The sequence below is a fragment of the Lampetra planeri genome, chromosome 63 (genome assembly GCF_965212315.1).
Source record: "Lampetra planeri chromosome 63, kcLamPlan1.2.h2, whole genome shotgun sequence".
Lineage (NCBI taxonomy): Eukaryota > Metazoa > Chordata > Hyperoartia > Petromyzontiformes > Petromyzontidae > Lampetra > Lampetra planeri.
The window spans coordinates 1,734,584-1,759,583 of record NC_136169.1 but is presented as its reverse complement, the minus strand read 5'-3'; the positions used below and the strand labels follow the sequence as shown (position 1 = coordinate 1,759,583).

The window sequence follows — 25,000 nt, the reverse complement described above, 5'->3', positions numbered from 1 at the left end:
AAGGGTAAAAAACCAATTATCATATTTTTTCATGGCAAATGAGGTTCCAATGAAGTAATGTTTTACTGCCACGAAAGGTTCCGTGACCTCTTGCAGTGCCAGAAAGGGGCAAACGAAGCCCGTCCTTATTTCCTTTCAAACTCGTAACCGCAGGGTCACACGGCGGGGTCACACGGCGGGGTCACACGGCGGGGTCACACGGCGGGGTCACACGGCGGGGTCACACGGCGGGGTCACACGGCGGGGTCACACGGCGGGGTCACACGGCGGGGTCACACGGCGGGGTCACCAGCGTCACCAGCGTGGTTGTGTGTGCGTGCGAGGCAGGTACGCGTCGTACCTGGTGTGGCGCGACGTCGGGGGCTTCAGCGGCGACGCCGTCACGCCGCTAGGCCTCTACGGGGCTCAGCTGGCGCTCAACTGGATGTGGACCCCGATCTTCTTCAAGGCTCACCGCATGGGCTTGGTATAGGCATGCACACCTCTGCACGCGTCTTTATACAACTCCTCTCTGTACAACACGACACGCATGCTTACACACACCTGTACACACCTCTATACACATATATATATACAAGAGAACATGTATGCTTACACACCTCTATACACACATATATACAACACAACAGGCACGCTCGTACACCTCTACACCTCTGCAGTAAAACCTTGGATTGCGAGTAACTTGGTCTGCGAGTGTTTTGCAAGACGGGCAAAATTTTTAAGTAAATATTCATTTGATAAATGAGCGAGATCTTGCAATATGAGTACTGTAGTACGTACAGTATACCACTGCAGTACGTACAGTATACCACTGCAATACGTACAGTATACTACAGCAGTACGTACAGTATACCACTGCAATACGTACAGTATACTACAGCAGTACGTACAGTATACCACTGTAGTACGTACAGCATGCCACTGCAGTACGTACAGTATACCACAGCAATACGTACAGTATACTACGGCGGTACGTACAGTATACCACTGTAGTGCGTACAGTATACCACTGTAGTACGTACAGCATGCCACTGCAGTACGTACAGTATACCACAGCAATACGTACAGTATACTACGGCGGTACGTACAGTATACCACTGTAGTGCGTACAGTATACCACTGTACATACTACTGTTGTACGTACAGTATACCACAGCAGTATGTACAGTATACCACCACAGTACGTACAGTATGCTACTGCGGTGCGTACAGTATACCACTGCAGTACGTACAGTATACCACTGCAGTGCGTACAGTATAGCGCTGCGGTACGTACAGTATGCCACTGCGGTACGTACAGTATACTACCGCAGTACATACAGTATACCACTGCAGTACGTACAGTATGCCACTGCGGTACGTACAGTACACCACTGCAGTACGTACAGTATACCACTGCGGTACGTACAGTATATTACTGTGGTACGTACAGTTTACCACAGCAGTACGTACAGTATAGCGCCGCAGTACGTACAGTATGCCACTGCGGTACGTACAGTATACCACTGTAGTACGTACAGTATACGCTTTGTCTGCCGAGCGTCACGTGATCACAACTGAGCCGATGGTTCTTCTCTTTCTCTCTCTCGCTGTGGGATTGTGGGTAATCGTCTCCCATGCTTCGGTCTCAGTCGGCGCGCCTCACCCAGTCAACATCCGTGCGAGCGTACACTGTTTACTACGGCGTTGTGACCACCACGTGTGTGTGTGTGTGTGTGCGTCAAGCATCGTTTAATTTTGTAATCGCCCGGACCCGCCTGTCGTCCCCGCGCAGGCTTTTGCCGAGATCCTGTTGCTGTCGGGCACGGCGGCGGCCACCGCCGCCAGCTGGTACCCCATCAACAAGACGGCGGCCATGCTCATGGTGCCCTACCTGGCGTGGCTGAGCTTCGCCGCCGCGCTCAATTACCGGGTGTGGCAGGACAACAAGGGGGACGGGGAGGGCGAGAAGAAGGAAGGATGATGGCTCGCAGCGCTGTCTTGCTAGGCGCTGTCTTGCTCGATTGCTGGAAGGCGAGATCCACTGGAGCTGATTGTTGTTGTTGCTGTGCTGAGTCTGTCGTCCTAAACCCTGCGGCTTGCGATCATCACACGATGCAGTATACTAGACTATACACTACACTATACACTACACTATACACTACACTATAGAGTACACTACTATACACTACACTATACACTACACTACTACACTATACACTACACTATACACTACACTATACACTACACTACTACACTATACACTACACTATACACTACACTACTACACTATACACTACACTATACACTACACTATACACTACACTACTACACTATACACTACACTATACACTACACACACTACACTATATACTACACTATACACTACACTATACACTACACCACACAACGCTATACACTACACTGTACACTACTATACACTACACTATACACTACTATACACAGCGCTATACATCACTATACACTATATATTACTACACACTACACTATACACTACTATACACTACACTATACACTACTATACACTACACTTTACATTACTATACACTACACTATACACAGCGCTATACACTACACTATACACAGCGCTATACACTACACTACACACTACTCCACACTACACTATACACTACTCCACACTACACTATATACTACTACACACAGCGCTATACATTACTATACCCCACCCTGCTATAACAGGACAGCACTGTACTCGGTTGAAAAATGTCTCAATTTAAATTTCCTGAGAACTCAGTTTTCGTTGTTGTGTTCAGTTTATTGCTTCCCGCGCCCTCCGATCGGCACGGTTGGCGGCTCCGTAACGGTGATGACAAAGAAGTTCAACACACGGTTACACGCACACACACACACGTGCACACACAAGTTGCGTTACACTGGTAGGAACCTCCTGGTTACACCAGCCCACAGGGGATTATTGTGTCCGTCCGTCCGTCGTGCAGGGAGGGGCTGGGCGGGGAGGGAAGGGTGGGGAGGGGCTGGGTGGGGAGGGTGGGGAGGGGCTGGGTGGGGAGGGGCTGGTCACCCCATGGTGCCCTTACAAAACTCAACGTTTAACCTACTCACGCCAGCTTGTGCCCGCCCTCACAGTCGGCCCTAGTTGCGGAATACACCACGCCGCCATTGACCCTGCAGGCCATTGACCGAGCAACCCAACGTTCCTACCAGCTCCCTCCGCAGGACAAGGTGTTACATCACGTGAGTGCCTCTCTCGGTCCTTCCACGTAATCGGCCACTTCGTGAGAATTTTGTATTTTATTTTTATTATTTTATTATTTCCCTTCTACGTGACGACCGAAAGAACCAAGAAGATTGATCGTGTTTGTTGTTGTTGTGGCCAGGTCGCTGTTGAAACAGAGCCGGTGTCGTTTGGGCATTGGGGCCTCACCTGGTGAAATGTAGAAGAAGAAAAACACCGAAAGTTTTAGTTGACATTGGGAGGTCGTGGGTTCGATCCCGACCCTGACGCCTGCTGCTGTATATTTCGAGTTTGCGTGTCTCTCTCTCTCTCTCATCATCATCACGGTGGCTAGGAGATGTTAACTACCTCGCCAGGTGCGCAGGAGGTGAAATTTTAGTTGTTGGTGCTGCATCTCCATCACCACCCACGCTACTGGGCAGTTGGAGGCAGTCGCCCTCCAACAACAACGGAGGGCGGAGGAGCGACGCTCACAACAACGAGCGGAGCGCCGGGTGGCTAAAGCACAGCAAGTTGGCACAGTAGGGGGCACCGGTGGTGCCTCAACCACTCGTCTCAGTCAGTCGACCCGTGGCATCTGCTGGGTCTGCCCCGTGACCTCCTGCCAGCGGGCGTTCGACACTTCACGTGGCCTCAAGGTGCACATAGCCTGGCACAAGCGTCGTGGTGACGTCACCGCCACTTAGTGGCGGTTGTTGTACACGTGTGTGTGTGTGTACACGTGTGTGTGTGTGTACACGTGTGTGTGTGTGTACACGTGTGTGTGTGTGTACACGTGTGTGTGTGTGTACACTGTGTGTACACGTGTGTGGTCGAGTTCGATTACCGCTCACGGCCAACACCGGTGACGATTATCTGAACCGATCCTGGGCCTCCCCTAGGTCGACTCAGCCTCAAATGAGTTCCTGGTGCGGTGTGTAAACATCGCCACTGGGGAGACAAAGGCGGTCGGGCGTGGTGCTGGCCACCCATCCCCTTCGTGTACCGTGCCGGCCTTCATAGGTGCTCGCTAACAGCACTTGCCCCAACAGTCTGCCCGGGCTACCCCGGGGGGACTTTGTGTTGTGTGTTGTGTGTTGTTGTTGTCTTGTGTTGTTTGTTGATGTGTTGTGTTGTTTGTTGATGTGTTGTTGTGTTGTTTGTTGGTGTGTGTTGTGTTGTTTGTTGGTGTGTGTTGTGTTGCTGTTGTGTGTGTTGTGTGTGTTGTGTGTGTTGTTGTGTTGTGTGTTTGTGTAGTTTGTTGTGTTGATGTGCTGTGTTGTTGTTGTGCTGTTGTGTGTTGATGTGCTGTGTGTTGTTGTGTTGTTGTGTGTTGATGTGCTGTGTGTTGATGTGCTGTGTGTTGTTGTTGTGTTGTTGTATGTTGATGTGCTGTGTGTTGTTGTGTTGTGGTTTAATCCCGCGTGGTCTGTGTGCACGCGCAGTGCAAGCTGTGGGCTGTTTACTGATGAGCGATGGGTGGGAGGTGGCAACGTGTGGCGGTGATGATGATGATGGTGGTGATGATGGTGGCGGTGATGGTGATGATTATCAGTGGTGATGATGGTGGTGATGATGGTGGTGGTGATGATGATGATGGTGGCAGTGATGGTGGTGGTGATGGTGGTGGTGATGATGATGGTGGCAATAATGGTGGTGGTGATGGTGGTGGTGGTGATGATGATGGTGGTGGTGATGATGGTGGTGATGATTATCAGTGGTGATGGTGGTGATGACCGTGGTGATGATGATGATGATGATTGTCAGTGGTGATGATGGTGATGATGGTGATGGTGGTGATGATTGCCAGTGGTGATGATGGTGATGGTGGTGATGATCGTGGTGGTGATGATGATGATTGCCAGTGGTGATGATGGTGATGGTGGTGATGATTGCCAGTGGTGATGATGGTGATGGTGGTGATGGTGGTGATGATTGCCAGTGGTGATGATGGTGATGATGATGCTAGTGATGATGGTCAGTGGTGATAATGATGGTGATGATACTAGTGGTGATGATGGTGATCATGATGGTAATGTTAGTGGTGATCATGATGGTGGTGGTGGTGGTGGTAATGTTGGTGGTGATTACAATGTCAGTGGTGGTGTTAGTGGTCATGTTGATGGTGCAGATTGTGAAGGTGGTGGTGGTGGTGATGTTAACAACGGTGACAGTTTTACACGTGACCATCACGGCCCATCACAAACCTGCAATATTCATCCTGTATGGATAGACTGACCCCGCCATATTAACGTGGAATTTCCACAGCAGGCTCACCGCCAAGCGGAGACCCCCATAATTGACAACATCTGGGGCCCAATCGTGGCTCATCCCGTCGTATATTTAAAATAAGACGTCGTATATTTCTCTCTCTCTCAGGGTTTAACAGATTTTATCGTTTCACTTGGGTATTGATTCTATGAGACATCTCCTTTACCAGTGGCAAAATATAGTGATAGGTTTTTACCCTTTCAACTGGTACAAAAACCGACACCTTTATACAAGGCATCATGTTTGCAATAACCACAACACAAGCAGTCAAAATGCAAACAAAAAGAAACAACTCTGATGATGACAATGATATGCACTGTCCTTGAAGTTGATTGGTCCACACCCGAGACAGCTTTTCTTAGAGCCCAGTCTCCATTGGTGTTGGACCAGATGACGCCAAAAGGCGTACAACTCAAAAACAGCGCACTATCAGAGTATTGAGAGCTCGGGGTAAGCATTTACACTATGAGACATCTCTTTTACCAGTATCAATACTCTGATAGTGCGCTGTTTTTGAGTTGTACGCCTTTTGGCTTCATCTGGTCCAACACCAATGGAGACTAGGCTCTAAGAAAAGCTGTCTCGGGTGTGAACCAATCAACTTCAAGGACAGTGCATATCATTGTCATCATCAGAGTTGTTTCTTTTTGTTTGCATTTTGACTGCTTGTGTTGTGGTTATTGCAAACATGATGCCTTGCATAAAGGTGTCAGTTCTTTGTACCAGTTGAAAGGGAAAAAAACGTATCACTATACTTGGATATCGATTCTCGGAACAAAGTACTCAATAGATCCACCGTGGCAAATTCCAGAGCCCTGTGTGTTGCCGTGGCTATGAATTCACGATCCGATTGGGTTGATCCGCTTGTTCTTCCACAGCTTATACAGATCTCCCCCACCCAAATGGCTAATGATGGTGATGGTGATCTGGATTCCGTGTGCAGGAAGCCAAACGCATTCACAGCTGTCCGTATGTGCTACACGCCCAACAGCACTTGCCCCGAAAAGGTCTGTTACAGGCTATACGGGGGATCTTTGCTTTTTGTTGTTGTTGTTTAAAGCTAGGGGCCACCACTAACACCAGCAACGATTATCTGAACCGGTTCTGGGCCCCCCCCCCCCCCCTAGGTCGACTCAGCCTCAAATTTAGTAGCCCGTGTTGGTGTGTAAACATCACCCACTCAAAGCACTTGCCCGAACAGTAAGTTGAGGCTGTGAGGTGAACTTGGCACGCAAGCCAAGCCTCAACATTCCCAGCCACCGCATGCCCGGTCACCACACGCCCGGCCAAACAGCTTCTGTTTGGCCGGATCGAGGGGGCCAAACGGGCGCGGCACGGGCTGGAGAAGAGATGGAGCGGATGAGTGAGCGGGCTGGGCGAATGGGGCGAGCGAGTGAGTGAGGTGGGTGAGTGACACGGGCTAGAGAAGAGATGGAGTGATGTGGTACAGGAGGACGTGGAGCTGAGTGGACTTGCCGATGACTGGTACCAGCGGTGTCAAGATCGGCCTCTGTGGAGGAGGCTCGTGAAGGACGCTACTGGGCAGTTGGAGGCAGTCGCCCTCCAACAACAACGGAGGGCGGAGGAGCGACGCTCACAACAACGAGCGGAGCGGCGGGTGGATAAAACGCATCAGTCGTGTCAGTCAACCCGTGGCACCTGCTGGGTCTGTCCCCGTGACCTCCCACACACACGTGCACACACACACGCACGTACACACACACCAGCACACACACACGCGCACACGCACGCACACACGCGTGCGCACACACGCACACATACACCACACACACACGCGCACACACACACGTACACACACACACTCTCACACACACGCACGTGCACACACACACACGCTCCACGTACACACGCACACACACGCACACACTCACACACGCACACACATACAAGCACACATGCACACACGCGCACACACGTACACACACACACGTACACACACACACGTACACTCACACACACGCACACACACGCACCAACGCGCAGTGCTCGCACTTTGGGGCCGTCCATAAATGACGTCACGCACCTGGGGGTGGGGGTCAGACATTTGTGACGATGTGTGACGAGGGGGGGGGGGTTTGAGAAATGTGACGTCACATCAAAATGCGCAACTTTAAATAAATATAGACAACACGTTCTACTTAATTAAATTGCCTTTTGTGCAGCGCCACATTAAATACGCACTACAATGACAATAGTTTACGGCGATTTGAAGCATCTTCTTTGTTCTTTCGGTAAAGTCACGTAGAAGGGAAATAATAAAAATAAAACATAATAAAATACAATTCTCACGACGTTTCGGCCACAACGCAAGCAGCCGTCCTCAGGTGAAGAACAGGTCTGTCGGAAAGACAGCGTCTGAGGACGGCTGCTTGCGTTGTGGCCGAAACGTCGTGAGAATTATTTTATTTTTATTATTTTATTATTTCCCTTCTACGCGACTTTACCGAAAGAACCAAGAAGATGAATCCCTGCAGTCACGAAAGCTTTAAATAGAAATATTTAATAATGTTGATTTTTATTTTTTTATTATTTCTATTCTACGTGACTTTACCGAAAGAACCAAGAAGATGAATCCCTGCAGTCACGAAAGCTTTAAATCCGAAAAAAAACGATTTGAAGCATGTTTTTTTTTTTGGGGGGGGGGGGGGGGGCGCAGAGCTTTGTGACGTCATATTTGAAGAGGAGGAGGGGGTCAAAAATCCTCCAAAATCGCGTGACGTCATTTATGTACGACCCCTATCGCGTTGCTCCGGTTCGCGAGAAGCCCACGTGACCGCCACCTGCTGCCCAGCGAGTCGCCATCTCTTGGCGACGGAGTTTGATTGACGTGGACTGGGAGCTGGAAATCGATTTGGTGCGCGGAAAAAAATTGTATATTTTTAAATCCTTTATATTAAGTTCGCTTGCTTGCTTGCGCGCTTACGACCGTGCAAATCTTTCGGTCGTTTTTGAACCCACTTCCCGTGATCCAATCGAGCTGACATTCTGCACACAGACTCGTTGTGCGTGACAATTAATGTTCGTGAACATTTCGTTCCCAAAATTGTTACACTTTTTAGGAAAAATAAATTATATTTAATTACCAACTGCTTAATGGTGGCAGGCAATCATCTGACCCATAGGTGGCAGCCATCTCAAGCCAGAGGACGAGAGGACTCTAGCCGCCCGTTTCAAAGACCATTGTGGGCTGGGTTGTGGCCCATTGAACACGCATATAAAGGATTTATAGCGAAAAACTTAGTTTTTAAGGGTTAAAGTTTTGGATCGTAAGGAGTCCTTTCCCCGTCATGAGCGCGGATTGTCGAGAGCCTTGCTGTAGTATGAACACATTGTCCTGCGGAAGGAGCTGGTAGGAACGTCGGGCTGCTCGGTCAATGGCCTGCAGGGTCAACGGCGGCGTGGTGTATTCCGCAAATATGGCCGACTGTGAGGGCGGGCACAAGCCGGCGTGAGTAGGTTAAACGTCGAGTTTTATAAGGGCACCACGGGGTGACCAGCCCCACCCCACCCAGCCCCACCCAGCCCCACCCCTCCCAGCCCCACCCTCCTACCCCCCACCCCAGAGACACAGACTTACACAGAGACCCATAGACTCACACAGAAACCTATAGACTCACACAGAGACCCACAGACTCACACAGATGAGACCCATAGACTCACGCAGAGACCCATAGACTCACACAGAGACCCACAGACTCACACAGACACCCATAGACTCACACAGAGACCCATAGACTCACACAGAGATCCATAGACTCACACAAAGACCCGTAGACTCACACAAAGACCCATAGACTCACACAGAGACCCACAGACTCACACAGAGACCCATAGCCTCCCGTAGAGACCCATAGCCTCCCGCAGAGACCCACAGACTCACACAGAGACCCATAGCCTCCCGCAGAGACCCATAGACTCACACAGAGACCCATAGACTCACGCAGAGATTCATAGTTTATTGTCCGTACCTCCGATTAGCGCGGTTGGCTACGTAACCGTGGCGACCAGGGGCTGAGCCAGCGACCTTCTGACCTGGCGATGAGGCCAGTGACCTTCTGACCTGGAGATTAGCAAGCGACCTTCTGACCTGCGGGTCAAGCTCTACGGCCACGGTGAGCCCCCCCCCTCCACCTCCACAAACTTCATGGAGGGTTGGAGGTGGGGTGGTGGGGGGGAGGGGGGCAGGTCAACAGTCTTCTGCGGTGGGGAGGGGGGGAGGGGGGGGGGGTGTGGGGTGATTGGGTCCAACGTCACGACGGTCCGTCGTCCATGAGGGCCAGCAAGGAGAGGACGTTCCCCGCGAACTCTGCCCCCTCCGAGGAAGAGGAGGAGGAGGGGGAGGAGGAGGAGGCGCTCCGTGCGAACTGGACCGGGCGAAAACCTTCTCGGGGTGGCTGCAGGTCGTGGGGGCAGTGGAGCTGGCAGAGGCTGAGCCAGACACGGTCGGGGTCCACGGCCATCACGCTGCGCAGCAGCCTGGCCCATGGGGGGGGGGGGGGGGGCGAATAAATAATAAATAATGTCAAAATAAAATGATAAATAATGTCAATAAAATAAATGGACCGTACAGGGGTTTGGTCCGCGCGGCGGAACGGGTACGAGCCACGGCACGACGTAGCTGACATCGTCGTCGTCATAGTCGTCAACGTCGTCATCATCATCGTCGTCATCAACATCGTCATCATTGTCGTCATCGTCGTCAACGTCAATGTCGTTATCGTCATCATCGTCGTCGTCATCATCGTCGTCGTCGTCATCATCATCGTCGTCATCGTCGTCATCGTCGTCATCGTCGTCATCGTCGTCATCATCATCATCGTCGTGATCATCATCGTCGTCATCATCATCATCGTCATCAACATCATCATCATCGTCGTCATCATCATCGACGTCATCGTCATCATCATCATCGTCAACATCATCGTCGTCAACATCGTCGCCCTGCAGGGAAGCCAATGTAGCTGTGAACTTTTAAACCATCGAGAGTGAAGAACTCAGTTCTCGAGAGCTGCTTTGTTGTGTTTAGCTTGTCGCCCTCCGCCCCCCCCCCCGCACCTCTGATTAGCGCGGTCGGCTAACGTACGGCGGCTAGAAAAAAAGTTAAACGATCGGACGCCCTAACAGCGCCGCTGGCAACGAGAGTGGCGCTCACCCCATCGCTGCCTCCTGCAGTACCATCGGCTGGTGGCAGCTGAGGTAGGGCAAGGCAGCAGTCACCACCGTGTCCAGATCTGCGTTGTCTGAGGTCAACAACAAAACACGCGCACACGGATATCCTTCTTTAGTGCCGGTAGGAACCTCCTGGTTACACCAGAACCACAGGGGATTATTGTGTCCGTCCGTCCGTCGTGCAGGGAAGGGCTGGGTGGGGAGGGTGGGGCTGGGGCTGGATGGGGAGGGCGGGGCTGGGTGGGAAGGGTGGGGCTGGGTGGGGAGGGGCTGGTCACCCCGTGGTGCCCTTATAAAACTCAACGTTTAACCTACTCACGCCGGCTTGTGCCCGCCCTCACAGTCGGGCATATTTGCGGAATACACCACGCCGCTGTTGACCCTGGCCATTGACCGAGCAACCCAACGTTCCTACCAGCTCCCTCCGCAGGACAATGTGTTTGGGCAAGCGCTGTTAGGCGAGTAGCACCTATGACAACCGGCACAGCGCACGAGGGGGTGGGTGGCCAGCACCATGCCCACACACAGATGCAAAGATAAAGATCCCCCGTATAGCCTTTGACAGACTGTTGGGGCGAGTGCTGTTAGCGAGCACCTATGAAGGCCGGAACGGCGCACGAGGGGGTGGGTGGCCAGCACCACGACCTTTGTCTCCGCAGTGGCGATGTTTACTACACACCGCACCGGGTACTCATTCGAGGCTGAGTCAACCTAAGCGAGGCCCTGGACTGGTTCAGATCATCGTCACGGGTGTTGACCGTGAGCTGGACTCGAACTTGGGTCGCCGAGTTCGTAGCGCAGACAAAAACACACGCACAAACACAACAAAATAAAGGCACACGCACGCACACACACACGCGCACACACACACACACACGCGCACACACACACGCGCCGTGCGAGCGCTCATGAATAGATGATAAAAATTAATAATTCATCCACACACCTTCACTCCGGCGCCATGCCGTTAGTCACAAAACACACAGGCTGCAGACGCACCCACGCACACACGGAACGCACACACACACGCACACACGGAACGCACACACACACGCACACACGGAACGCACACACACACGCACACACGGAATGCACATACCAACACACGCACACGCCAACGCACGTGAAGACACACCAACGCACGGAACGCACGCACCAACACACGTGTACGCCAACCGCCGTTCACCACCGAGTGACGGTGATGTCACCACGACGCATCGCGCCAGGCCAGGCCAGTTCATGCCAGTTCAGGCCAGTTCAGGCCAGGCCAGTTCAGGCCAGTTCAGGCCAGTTCAGGCCAGGCCAGTTCAGGTCAGTTCAGGCCAGTTCAGGCCAGTTCAGACCGGGCCAGGCCAGGCCAAGCCAGTTCATGCCAGTTCAGGCCAGTTCAGGCCAGGCCAGTTCAGGCCAGTTCAGGCCAGTTCAGGCCAGGCCAGTTCAGGTCAGTTCAGGCCAGTTCAGGCCAGTTCAGACCGGGCCAGGCCAGGCCAAGCCAGTTCAGGCCAGTTCAGGCCAGTTCAGGCCAGGCCAGTTCAGGTCAGGCCAGTTTAGGCCAGGCCAGTTCAGGCCAGGCCAGGCCCAGCCAGTCAGGCCAGGCCAGTTCAGGCCAGGCCAGTTTAGGCCAGGCCAGTTCAGGCCAGGCTAAGCCAGGCCAGGCCAGTTCAGGCCAGTTCAGGCCAGGCCAGTTCAGGCCAGTTCAGGCCAGTTCAGGCCAGGCCAGTTCAGGCCAGTTCAGGCCAGGCCAGTTCAGTTCAGGCCAGTTTAGGCCAGTTCAGGCCAGTTCAGGCCAGGCCAGTTTAGGCCAGTTCAGGCCAGTTCAGGCCAGGCCAGTTCAGGCCAGTTCAGGCCAGGCCAGTTCAGGCCAGGCCAGTTCAGGCCAGGCAAGTTCAGACCAGTTCAGGCCAGGCCAGGCCAGTTCAGGCCAGTTCAGGCCAGGCCAGGCAAGGCCCAACCAGTCAGGCCAGGCCCAGCCAGGGCCCAGGTTGCGCTCTGTGGAGGCCACCGAGCGACCCGCCACCGCCCTCTCACCGAGCCGCAGGGCGACGGCCAGAGGCCCCAGGCTGTCGAGTGCGGCCGCCTGCAGGCGGCAGGCGAGCGATCGCGGGTACAGGGGCGGCCCCCCCCGGCCCCCCCCGCCCCCGCCGGCGGCCCTCGGCCCCCGCGGCGGCGCTCACGGCCGCCCTCGCCGCCAGCGAGGAGGCGACGGGGCCCAGCAGCTCGCCGGAGACGCGCCGGCGCAGGAAGTCGCCGCAGACGCGCGACAGCGACACCAGCGTCTGGGTGGTGGGGGGGTGGTGGGGGGGGTGGTGGGGGGGTGGTGGGGGGGTGGTGGGGGGTGGGACAGGGGACAGAGTTTAATGGGGGCGGTGATGCGGAGGAGGTCGCAAGGGCGTGTGCGCGTTGAACTTCTTTCGCACCGCTGTACGTAGCCAACCGCGCGGGGGAAAGACAGCAAACTGTGGGTCTCTGTGTGGTGAGTCTGTGAGTCTCTGTGTGGTGAGTCTATGGGTCTCTGTGTGGTGAGTCTGTGGGTCTCTGTGTGGTGAGTCTGTGGGTCTCTGAAAGTCTATGGGTCTATGCATGAGTCTATGGGTCTCTGTGTGGTGAGTCTATGGGTCTCTGTGTGGTGAGTCTATGGGTCTCTGTGTGGTGAGTCTGTGGGTCTCTGAAAGTCTATGGGTCTATGCATGAGTCTATGGGTCTCTGTGTGGTGAGTCTATGGGTCTCTGTGTGGTGAGTCTATGGGTCTATGCATGAGTCTATGGGTCTCTGTGTGGTGAGTCTATGGGTCTCTGTGTGGTGAGTCTATGGGTCTCTGAAAGTCTATGGGTCTATGCATGAGTCTATGGGTCTCTGTGTGGTGAGTCTATGGGTCTCTGAAAGTCTATGGGTCTATGCATGAGTCTGTGAGTCTCTGTGTGGTGAGTCTGTGGGTCTCTGAAAGTCTATGGGTCTATGCATGAGTCTATGGGTCTCTGTGTGGTGAGTCTGTGGGTCTCTGAAAGTCTATGGGTCTATGCATGAGTCTATGGGTCTCTGTGTGGTGAGTCTATGGGTCTCTGTGTGGTGAGTCTGGGTCTCTGAAAGTCTATGGGTCTATGCATGAGTCTATGGGTCTCTGTGTGGTGAGTCTATGGGTCTCTGTATGGTGAGTCTATGGGTCTCTGTGTGGTGAGTCTGTGGGTCTCTGAAAGTCTATGGGTCTATGCGTGAGTCTATGGGTCTCTGTGTGGTGAGTCTATGGGTCTCTGTGTGGTGAGTCTGTGGGTCTCTGAAAGTCTATGGATCTATGCATGAGTCTGTGAGTCTCTGTGTGGTGAGTCTGTGGGTCTCTGTGTGGTGAGTCTGTGGGTCTCTGAAAGTCTATGGGTCTATGCATGAGTCTATGGGTCTCTGTGTGGTGAGTCTGTGGGTCTCTGAAAGTCTATGGGTCTATGCATGAGTCTATGGGTCTCTGTGTGGTGAGTCTATGGGTCTCTGTGTGGTGAGTCTGGGTCTCTGAAAGTCTATGGGTCTATGCATGAGTCTATGGGTCTCTGTGTGGTGAGTCTATGGGTCTCTGTGTGGTGAGTCTATGGGTCTCTGTGTGGTGAGTCTGTGGGTCTCTGAAAGTCTATGGGTCTATGCGTGAGTCTATGGGTCTCTGTGTGGTGAGTCTATGGGTCTCTGTGTGGTGAGTCTGTGGGTCTCTGAAAGTCTATGGATCTATGCATGAGTCTGTGAGTCTCTGTGTGGTGAGTCTGTGGGTCTCTGTGTGGTGAGTCTGTGGGTCTCTGAAAGTCTATGGGTCTATGCATGAGTCTATGGGTCTCTGTGTGGTGAGTCTGTGGGTCTCTGAAAGTCTATGGGTCTATGCATGAGTCTATGGGTCTCTGTGTGGTGAGTCTATGGGTCTCTGTGTGGTGAGTCTGGGTCTCTGAAAGTCTATGGGTCTATGCATGAGTCTATGGGTCTCTGTGTGGTGAGTCTATGGGTCTCTGTGTGGTGAGTCTATGGGTCTCTGTGTGGTGAGTCTGTGGGTCTCTGAAAGTCTATGGGTCTATGCGTGAGTCTATGGGTCTCTGTGTGGTGAGTCTATGGGTCTCTGTGTGGTGAGTCTGTGGGTCTCTGAAAGTCTATGGGTCTATGCATGAGTCTATGGGTCTCTGTGTGGTGAGTCTGTGAGTCTCTGTGTGGTGAGTCTGTGGGTCTCTGAAAGTCTATGGGTCTATGCATGAGTCTATGGGTCTCTGTGTGGTGAGTCTGTGGGTCTCTGAAAGTCTATGGGTCTATGCATGAGTCTATGGGTCTCTGTGTGGTGAGTCTATGGGTCTCTGTGTGGTGAGTCTGTGGGTCTCTGAAAGTCTATGGGTCTATGCATGAGTCTATGGGTCTCTGTGTGGTGAGTCTATGGGTCTCTGTGTGGTGAGTCTATGGGTCTCTGTGTGGTGAGTCTGTGGGTCTCTGAAAGTCTATGGGTCTATGCATGAGTCTATGGGTCTCTGTGTGGTGAGTCTATGGGTCTCTGTGTGGTGAGTCTGTGGGTCTCTGAAAGTCTATGGGTCTATGCATGAGTCTATGGGTCTCTGTGTGGTGAGTCTATGGGTCTCTGTGTGGTGAGTCTGTGGGTCTCTGAAAGTCTATGGATCTATGCATGAGTCTGTGAGTCTCTGTGTGGTGAGTCTGTGGGTCTCTGTGTGGTGAGTCTGTGGGTCTCTGAAAGTCTATGGGTCTATGCATGAGTCTATGGGTCTCTGTGTGGTGAGTCTGTGGGTCTCTGAAAGTCTATGGGTCTATGCATGAGTCTATGGGTCTCTGTGTGGTGAGTCTATGGGTCTCTGTGTGGTGAGTCTGGGTCTCTGAAAGTCTATGGGTCTATGCATGAGTCTATGGGTCTCTGTGTGGTGAGTCTATGGGTCTCTGTGTGGTGAGTCTATGGGTCTCTGTGTGGTGAGTCTGTGGGTCTCTGAAAGTCTATGGGTCTATGCGTGAGTCTATGGGTCTCTGTGTGGTGAGTCTATGGGTCTCTGTGTGGTGAGTCTGTGGGTCTCTGAAAGTCTATGGGTCTATGCATGAGTCTATGGGTCTCTGTGTGGTGAGTCTGTGAGTCTCTGTGTGGTGAGTCTGTGGGTCTCTGAAAGTCTATGGGTCTATGCATGAGTCTATGGGTCTCTGTGTGGTGAGTCTGTGGGTCTCTGAAAGTCTATGGGTCTATGCATGAGTCTATGGGTCTCTGTGTGGTGAGTCTATGGGTCTCTGTGTGGTGAGTCTGTGGGTCTCTGAAAGTCTATGGGTCTATGCATGAGTCTATGGGTCTCTGTGTGGTGAGTCTATGGGTCTCTGTGTGGTGAGTCTATGGGTCTCTGTGTGGTGAGTCTGTGGGTCTCTGAAAGTCTATGGGTCTATGCATGAGTCTATGGGTCTCTGTGTGGTGAGTCTATGGGTCTCTGTGTGGTGAGTCTGTGGGTCTCTGAAAGTCTATGGGTCTATGCATGAGTCTATGGGTCTCTGTGTGGTGAGTCTATGGGTCTCTGTGTGGTGAGTCTGTGGGTCTCTGAAAGTCTATGGGTCTATGCATGAGTCTATGGGTCTCTGTGTGGTGAGTCTATGGGTCTCTGTGTGGTGAGTCTATGGGTCTCTGAAAGTCTATGGGTCTATGCATGAGTCTATGGGTCTCTGTGTGGTGAGTCTATGGGTCTCTGTGTGGTGAGTCTATGGGTCTCTGAAAGTCTATGGGTCTATGCATGAGTCTATGGGTCTCTGTGTGGTGAGTCTATGGGTCTCCGTGTGGTGAGTCTGTGGGTCTCTGAAAGTCTATGGGTCTATGCATGAGTCTATGGGTCTCTGTGTGGTGAGTCTATGGGTCTCTGTGTGGTGAGTCTGTGGGTCTCTGAAAGTCTATGGGTCTATGCATGAGTCTATGGGTCTCTGTGTGGTGAGTCTATGGGTCTCCGTGTGGTGAGTCTATGGGTCTCTGAAAGTCTATGGGTCTATGCATGAGTCTATGGGTCTCTGTGTGGTGAGTCTATGGGTCTCTGTGTGGTGAGTCTGTGGGTCTCTGAAAGTCTATGGGTCTATGCATGAGTCTATGGGTCTCTGTGTGGTGAGTCTATGGGTCTCTGTGTGGTGAGTCTATGGGTCTCTGAAAGTCTATGGGTCTATGCATGAGTCTATGGGTCTCTGTGTGGTGAGTCTATGGGTCTCCGTGTGGTGAGTCTATGGGTCTCTGAAAGTCTATGGGTCTATGCATGAGTCTATGGGTCTCTGTGTGGTGAGTCTATGGGTCTCTGAAAGTCTATGGGTCTATGCATGAGCCTATGGGTCTCTGTGTGGTGAGTCTATGGGTCTCTGTGTGGTGAGTCTGTGGGTCTCTGAAAGTCTATGGGTCTATGCATGAGTCTATGGGTCTCTGTGTGGTGAGTCTATGGGTCTCTGTGTGGTGAGTCTGTGGGTCTCTGAAAGTCTATGGGTCTATGCATGAGTCTATGGGTCTCTGTGTGGTGAGTCTGTGGGTCTCTGTGTGGTGAGTCTATGGGTCTCTGAAAGTCTATGGGTCTATGCATGAGTCTATGGGTCTCTGTGTGGTGAGTCTATGGGTCTCTGTGTGGTGAGTCTGTGGGTCTCTGAAAGTCTATGGGTCTATGCATGAGTCTATGGGTCTCTGTGTGGTGAGTCTATGGGTCTCTGTGTGGTGAGTCTATGGGTCTCTGTGTGGTGAGTCTGTGGGTCTCTGAAAGTCTATGGGTCTATGCATGAGTCTATGAGTCTCTGTGTGGTGAGTCTGTGGGTCTCTGAAAGTCTATGGGTCTATGCATGAGTCTATGGGTCTCTGTGTGGTGAGTCTATGGGTCTATGCATGAGTCTATGGGTCTCTGTGTGGTGAGTCTATGGGTCTCTGTGTGGTGAGTCTGTGGGTCTCTGAAAGTCTATGGGTCTATGCATGAGTCTATGGGTCTCTGTGTGGTGAGTCTATGGGTCTCTGTGTGGTGAGTCTGTGGGTCTCTGAAAGTCTATGGGTCTATGCATGAGTCTATGGGTCTCTGTGTGGTGAGTCTATGGGTCTCTGTGTGGTGAGTCTATGGGTCTCTGAAAGTCTATGGGTCTATGCATGAGTCTATGGGTCTCTGTGTGATGAGTCTATGGGTCTCTGTGCGAGTCATAAGTTCAACAGCCGGGCAACAGATGGCAGTGGTGGCATCTACATCTGCAGAACGTGAAGAACCAGTGGCATCTACATCTGCAGGAGATTATGCCACTTTCACAGCCATTCCCCGTGTTTAGTGTACACGCCGTACAACACGTTTGGAATCGACACGAGTGAAGTTGGACTTACGAACAAATCGACTTACGAACAGACCTCTGGAACCTAACCCGTTCGTAAGTCGAGGAGTCTCTGTAGATATAATTTTTGCAGTTTTGTCAAGATCAAATGTGAGCTTGGGCAAGACTGTCGTGGTGGAGAGATGTTAACTACCTCGCCTGGTGTGCAGGAGGTCGTGGGTTCGATCCCGACCCTGACGATGCCTGCTGCTGTATATTTGGAGTTTGTGTGTCTCTCTTTCATCATCATCACGGTGGCTAGGAGATGTTAACTACCTCGCCTGGTGTGCAGGAGGTCGTGGGTTTAATCTCGACCCTGATGCCTGCTGCTGTGTATTTGGAGTTTGCGTGTCTCTCTCTCTCCCCGTGGTCACGTGGATTTTTCACCGGGTCCTTCGGTGTTTCCCTCCACATTTAGAATCAACGTCACTGCTATAAATGTCCCCGTGATCATGAAGACGATGATGAGCAACTTTGCTGGTAAAAAATAATCAAATATCTCAGTGTGGCCTTACCTGCTAAACTAAAATTAGCAATAGTAGAATAGCTTGCAAAGAGGCAGCGGAGACGGCTCGGCTCGCGTGAGCCAGTGGAAAAAAAAGGAGTTCACGGGTGGCTCGCTTTGTAGCGCACCGTCCCGCGCGTGGGTCCGCTCAGACGCGACGGCACCTTGAATGCGGCGAGGATGACCCTCCACTCGTCGCCGGTGAGCCTCTGGACGAGCGCCGGCCACAGGCGGTGAGCCATGGGCAGGCAAGAATCCTCGCGCGCGGACAGGACGCCCATCGCCAGCCGCACCACCTCCAGCATCTACACACACGGAGGTACAAAAGACAAAGGTCCCCCGTGTAGACTTAACAGACTGTTGGGGCGAGTGCTGTTGGCGAGCACCTGTGAAGGCCAGAATGGGACACCAGAGGGTGGGTGGCCGCCTTTGTCTCCCCAGTGGCGATGTTCACACACGCTCGCACACACAGGTACACACGCACGCACACAGGCACGCACACAGGCACACACACAGGCACACACGCAGGCGCACACGCAGGCGCACACGCACGCACACAGGCACGCACACAGGCACGCACACAGGCACGCACACAGGCACGCACACAGGTACACACGCACGCACACAGGCACACACACAGGCACACACGCACGCACACACGCACGCACACACGCACAGGCACACACGCACAGGCACACACGCACAGGCACACACACAGGTACAAACACAGGTACACACGCACGCACACAGGCACACACACAGGCACGCACACACGCACAGGCACACACGTCCGCACACGCACGCACACACGCACAGGCACACACGCACGCACACACGCACGCACACACGCACAGGCACACACGTCCGCACGGGGTACTCATTTGAGGCTGAGTCGCCCTAAGGGAGGGCCCAGGACCGGTTCAAACAATCGTCACCGGCGTTGGCCGTGAGCGGGAATCGAACCCGGGTCGCCGGGTTCGTAGCGCAGACTCACACAGCCCCACGGTGACCCCACACCACCTCCAGTAGCTACACACACAGAGAGAGAGCGATCGCGCGGGCCGGGTTCAACAAGCTCCTGGGCCCCGTGTGTGTGGGCCCCGCGTGTGTGGGCCCCGCGTGTGTGGGCCCCGCGTGTGTGGGCCCCGCGTGTGTGGGCCCCGCGTGTGTGGGCCCCGCGTGTGTGGGCCCCGCGTGTGTGGGCCCCGCGTGTGTGTGTGTGTGGGCCCCCCCCCCTCCTCCCCCCCCCTCCCCCCCCCCCCCAAACACCGCGTCACAGCCCTAGCTCCGCCTCTGCACGGGCTGGGGCAGCTCAACAACCCCGGACGCCCCACCCCACCACCACCCCCCCACCAACCCCTCCCCCCCACCACCTCCACCACCCCCCCCCCCCCACCACCCCCACCACCACCACCCCCCCGTCCCCCGTCCCCGGCGGTGCGTCTCACCGTGAGGCGCACGGCGACGTCGTGGTGCGACAGGAGGTGCACGCTCCGCTCCAGCAGCGCCCCGCACAGCTCCAGCTGGGGCGGCAACGCCGGCTTCTTGTCGTAGCCGGCATCCTCCTCCTCCTCCCCCTTCAGCTCCTCCCCCTTCTCCTTCAGCTCCTCCCCCTCCTTAAGCTCCTCCTCCTCTGTCCCCTCCGCTAACCCTGCCCCCAACTCCGCCCCTAGGCCCGCACACACAGGGGAGGGGGTCACGCACAGAGCTCGCAACCGGGTACCCGATACCCGTACCCTACCCGATACCCGGCTACCTGCACCTGGCCGGGTACGGGTACCCGTTTGCGACCCTGGTGCGGCCGGGTACGGGTACGGGTAGGCCGTGAGTCACTGGTGAGTCACCGTTTGTCACTCATTTCCCAACGTCTTGTCTCTTCTCACAATTCAAGTTCCTAGAATCAACCCACCCGCGCCTGCAACATGGCTTCATCCCAGAGGTCGCAATCAGGTACCCGATACCCGTACCCTACACCCGTACCCGGCCGGGTACGGGTGTAGGGTACGGGTACGGCCGGGTACGGGTACCCGTTTGCGACCCTGGTGCGGCCGGGTACGGGTAAGGAATCAAAACCCGTTTGCGACCTCTGGTCACGCACCGCCGATTCGCACGGTTGGCTACGTTACGGCGCCAAAGAAATTCAACGTGCGTGCATGTATGAGCGAGCGAATGAGCGGGCGAGCGAGTGAGCGAGAGAAAGAAAGAGAGAGCGAATGAGCGAGCGGGTGAATGAGCGGGCGGTTGAATGAGTCAATGAATGAGTAAATGAATGAGTGAATGTGTGAGTAAATGCGCGAGTAAATGTGTGAACGAGTGAATGAGTGAGCAATCGGATGAGTGAATTAGTGAGTGAATAAGTGAAAGAGTAATAAAATAAGTGAATGAGCTGGTGAATGGGTGAGTGAACGTGTGCGTAAATGAATGAGTGAAGGAGTGAGTAAATGAATGAGTGCACTGGTGAGTAAATGAGCGAGGAATTGAGTGAACGAGTGAATGAGTGAGCAAACGAATGAGTGAATTAGTGAGTGAATAAGTGAAAGAGTAATTAAATTAGTGAATGAGCTGGTGAACGGGTGAGTGAACGTGTGCGTAAATGAATGAGTGAAGGAGTGAGTAAATGAATGAGTGCACTGGTGAGTAAATGAGCGAGGAATTGAGTGAACGAGTGAATGAGTGAGCAAACGAATGAGTGAATTAGTGAGTGAATAAGTGAAAGAGTAATTAAATTAGTGAATGAGCTGGTGAACGGGTGAGTGAATGTGTGCGTAAATGAGTGAACGAGTGAATGAGCGCGCAAATCAACAAGCGGGTCAATTCGTGAAAGGACGAGTGAGTAAGCAGGCGAACGAGCGGGTGGATGAGTCCGTGAACGAGTGAGTAAATGAACGAGTGAATGCTTGAGTGAGCGAGTGAATCGGTGCACCACTGAGCGAGTGAGTGAATGAACGAGGGAACGAGTAGAATGAATGATTGAGCGAGCGAGTGAATGCTTGAGTGAGCGAGTGAATCGGTGCACCACTGAGCGAGTGAATGAACGAGGGAACGAGTAGAATGAATGATTGAGCAAGCGAGTGAATGCTTGAGTGAGCGAGTGAATCGGTGCACCACTGAGCGAGTGAATGAACGAGGGAACGAGTAGAATGAATGATTGAGCGAGCGAGTGAATGCTTGAGTGAGCGAGTGAATCGGTGCACCACTGAGCGAGTGAATGAACGAGGGAACGAGTAGAATGAATGATTGAGCGAGCGAGTGAATGCTTGAGTGAGCGAGTGAATCGGTGCACCACTGAGCGAGTGAGTGAATGAACGAGGGAACGAGTAGAATGAATGATTGAGCGAGCGAGTGAATGCTTGAGTGAGCGAGTGAATCGGTGCACCACTGAGCGAGTGAGTGAATGAACGAGGGAACGAGTAGAATGAATGATTGAGCGAGCGAGTGAATGCTTGAGTGAGCGAGTGAATCGGTGCACCACTGAGCGAGTGAGTGAATGAACGAGGGAACGAGTAGAATGAATGATTGAGCGAGCGAGTGAATGTGAGAGCGAGCGAGTGAATCAGTGCACCACTGAGTGAGTGAATGAACGAGGGAACGAGTAGAATGAATGATTGAGCGAGCGAGTGAATGCTTGAGTGAGCGAGTGAATCGGTGCACCACTGAGCGAGTGAATGAACGAGGGAACGAGTAGAATGAATGATTGAGCGAGCGAGTGAATGCTTGAGTGAGCGAGTGAATCGGTGCACCACTGAGCGAGTGAGTGAATGAACGAGGGAACGAGTAGAATGAATGATTGAGCGAGCGAGTGAATGCTTGAGTGAGCGAGTGAATCGGTGCACCACTGAGCGAGTGAGTGAATGAACGAGGGAACGAGTAGAATGAATGATTGAGCGAGCGAGTGAATGCTTGAGTGAGCGAGTGAATCGGTGCACCACTGAGCGAGTGAGTGAATGAACGAGGGAACGAGTAGAATGAATGATTGAGCGAGCGAGTGAATGTGAGAGCGAGCGAGTGAATCAGTGCACCACTGAGTGAGTGAATGAACGAGGGAACGAGTAGAATGAATGATTGAGCGAGCGAGTGAATGTGAGAGCGAGCGAGTGAATCAGTGCACCATTGAGCGGGTGAATGAACGAGGGAACGAGTAGAATGATCGATCGAGCGAGCGAATGCGAAAACGAGCGAGTGAATCAGTGCACCACTGAGCGAGTGAATGAACGAGGGAACGAGTAGAAAGATCGATCGAGCGAGCGAGCGAACGAATGCGAGAGCGAGCGAGCCGACGAATCGTCACGTGGGCGTCGCGGGTACCGGCGTCGGTGTCGTCGTCGTTGTCAACCTCCTCCTCCGGCCCCACGTTGCCGGTCGCGAGCTGCGTCTGCCGGTGGTGGTCGCGCAGAAACGCCGCCACCTCCTCCGGGGAGCAGGCCGAGCGGCCTTCCTCCCCGCGCGGCCCCTGCGGCCCCGGCGGCCGGGCTCCCGCGTCCCCGTCGCCGCTCCTTCTCCGCTCGGAGGCCGCCGTGTCCGGGCCCGGAAACCACTTGTCTGCTCGAGGGAGAAAAACCCGAGCCGTCGCGTCGCCGGCCACGCCGCGGGATCAACTAAAAGATTTTTATTTTTTTTATTTTGCCCAGAGAAGGCGCGACGTTCATTCCAAATTGTGGAGGGGAAAAGAAACGGAGGAGCCGGAGGAATAATCCACGCGACCACGGAGAGAGAGACACGCAAACTCCAAATATACAGCAGCAGGCGTCAGGGGTCGGGATCCCACGACCTCCTGCACACCAGGCGAGGTAGTTAACATCTCCTAGCCACCGTGATGATGATGAGAGAGAGAGACACGCAAACTCCAAATACAGAGCAGCAGGCATCAGGGTCGGGATCGAACCCACGACCTCCTGCACACCAGGCGAGGGAGTTAACATCTCCTAGCCACCGTGATGATGATGAGAGAGAGAGACACGCAAACTCCAAATACAGAGCAGCAGGCATCAGGGTCGGGATCGAACCCACGACCTCCTGCACACCAGGCGAGGTAGTTAACATCTAGCCACCGTGATGATGATGATGAGAGAGAGAGAGACACGCAAACTCCAAACACACAGCAGGCATTAGGGTCGTGATCGAACCCACGACCTCCTGCACACCAGGCGAGGGAGTTAACATCTCCTAGCCACCGTGATGATGATGAGAGAGAGAGACACGCAAACTCCAAATACACAGCAGCAGGCGTCAGGGTCGGGATCGAACCCACGACCTCCTGCGCACTAGGCGAGGTAGTTAACGTGCGGGCACCGTGGGAGAGGCTCACGACGGATGCCACTAGCACCCACACCCCCCACCCTCCGCTGTAGGAGCGACACTCAAAGCAGCTCTCGCAGCAACGAGCGGAGCGTCCGGGGTGGATAGAACGCAGCGACTTAGCACATAGTGGGGAGCTGTCGTGGTTGCTGCTGTGTGTGTGTACTGTGTCCAGTGTGTGTGTGCCCTGCGTGTGTGTGTGTGTCCTGTGTGTGTGTGCCCTGCGTGTGTGTGTCCTGTGTGTGTCCTGTGTGTGTGCCCTGCGTGTGTGTGTCCTGTGTGTGTGTGTCCTGTGTGTGTGTGTCCTGTGTGTGTGTGTGCCCTGCGTGTGTGTGTCACTGTGTGTGTGCTGTAGCAGACGGACAGAAAAAATAATATGGCATCTGTGCAAGACCGCCCTTACCTGAAAGGGAAAGGAGAGGATTGCGGAACCCCAGAGCGGTTTCAGGAAAGGGCGGTCCTGCACAGATGCCATATTTTCTGTCCGTCTGCTACAGCAGAGGTGTAGGGAATTCCAACAAGACCTACATCTCTGCTTAATTGACCTGGTCAAGGCCTATAATACCATCAGTAGGCCTGGGCTCTGGGTTGTTCTTCGTGCTTTCGGAGTCCCTGACCCTCTGCTCACGATCATTAAGGACCTTCATGATGGTGAGCGGGCCCGGGTAAAACTACGTGGCCGGGAGTCGGAGCCTTTCCCTGTACACCTTGGGGTGCGACAGGGATGTCCTCTGGCTCCCACATTATTTAACATCTATTTCGACTGCATAGTTCGTGAAGCCTTCAATAGCTGTACCGGGGAAATTTCCATTTGGTACAGATATAATGGGAGGCTGATCGACGCCCGGGTGCGATCAAGGGATGGCTCCCTATTGGTCAACCACGTTATGTATGCCGATGATTTGGTAATAGCTGCTCATTCAGAAGAGGAGTTGGAGACGCTGCTGCTGAGACTGGAGCGTGCCACTAAGAGGTGGGGCCTTATCATCAGCCCCACCAAAACTAAGCACCTGCCTGGGTATTTTGTACCATCGGACACTCCACCCCCACAACTCCCAATCGGTGATGGGGAAGTTGTGGAGAGAGTGGAGAGTTTCCCATACCTGGGCAGTATGCTTATGACCGGCTCCAGTTTATCAGCAAAGGTCTCACTCCGAATCAGTCGAGCGGCAATATCTTTTCATCGGTTGCGTAAGGCTGTGTGGAAGCTACCTGGTCTGTCGCTCCGCACGAAGCTTCAGGTC

General features: G+C 53.5%; 2 protein-coding genes across 5 annotated transcripts in view; one reads left to right on the top strand and one right to left on the bottom strand.

Moving 5' to 3' along the window:
- TSPO (translocator protein) overlaps positions 1-2,754 on the top strand; it is a 9,268-nt gene extending 6,514 nt beyond the window's left edge. For all 4 annotated transcript variants that reach the window (XM_078619592.1, XM_078619591.1, XM_078619590.1 and 1 more), the window contains exons 3-4: positions 328-466; positions 1,775-2,754. In XM_078619592.1, coding sequence (XP_078475718.1) covers positions 328-466; positions 1,775-1,963 — 328 coding nt within the window. In that variant the 3' untranslated portion in view covers positions 1,964-2,754. The remainder of the gene's footprint in view (positions 1-327; positions 467-1,774) is intronic.
- A 6,919-nt stretch (positions 2,755-9,673) lies between these two features.
- TTI1 (TELO2 interacting protein 1) overlaps positions 9,674-25,000 on the bottom strand; it is a 35,939-nt gene continuing 20,612 nt past the window's right edge. Inside the window, 7 exon segments of the mRNA XM_078619546.1 lie at positions 9,674-9,964; positions 10,641-10,728; positions 12,686-12,794; positions 12,796-12,933; positions 18,626-18,766; positions 19,910-20,130; positions 22,767-23,000. Of these exon segments, the coding sequence (XP_078475672.1) occupies positions 9,739-9,964; positions 10,641-10,728; positions 12,686-12,794; positions 12,796-12,933; positions 18,626-18,766; positions 19,910-20,130; positions 22,767-23,000 (1,157 nt within the window). The 3' untranslated portion in view covers positions 9,674-9,738.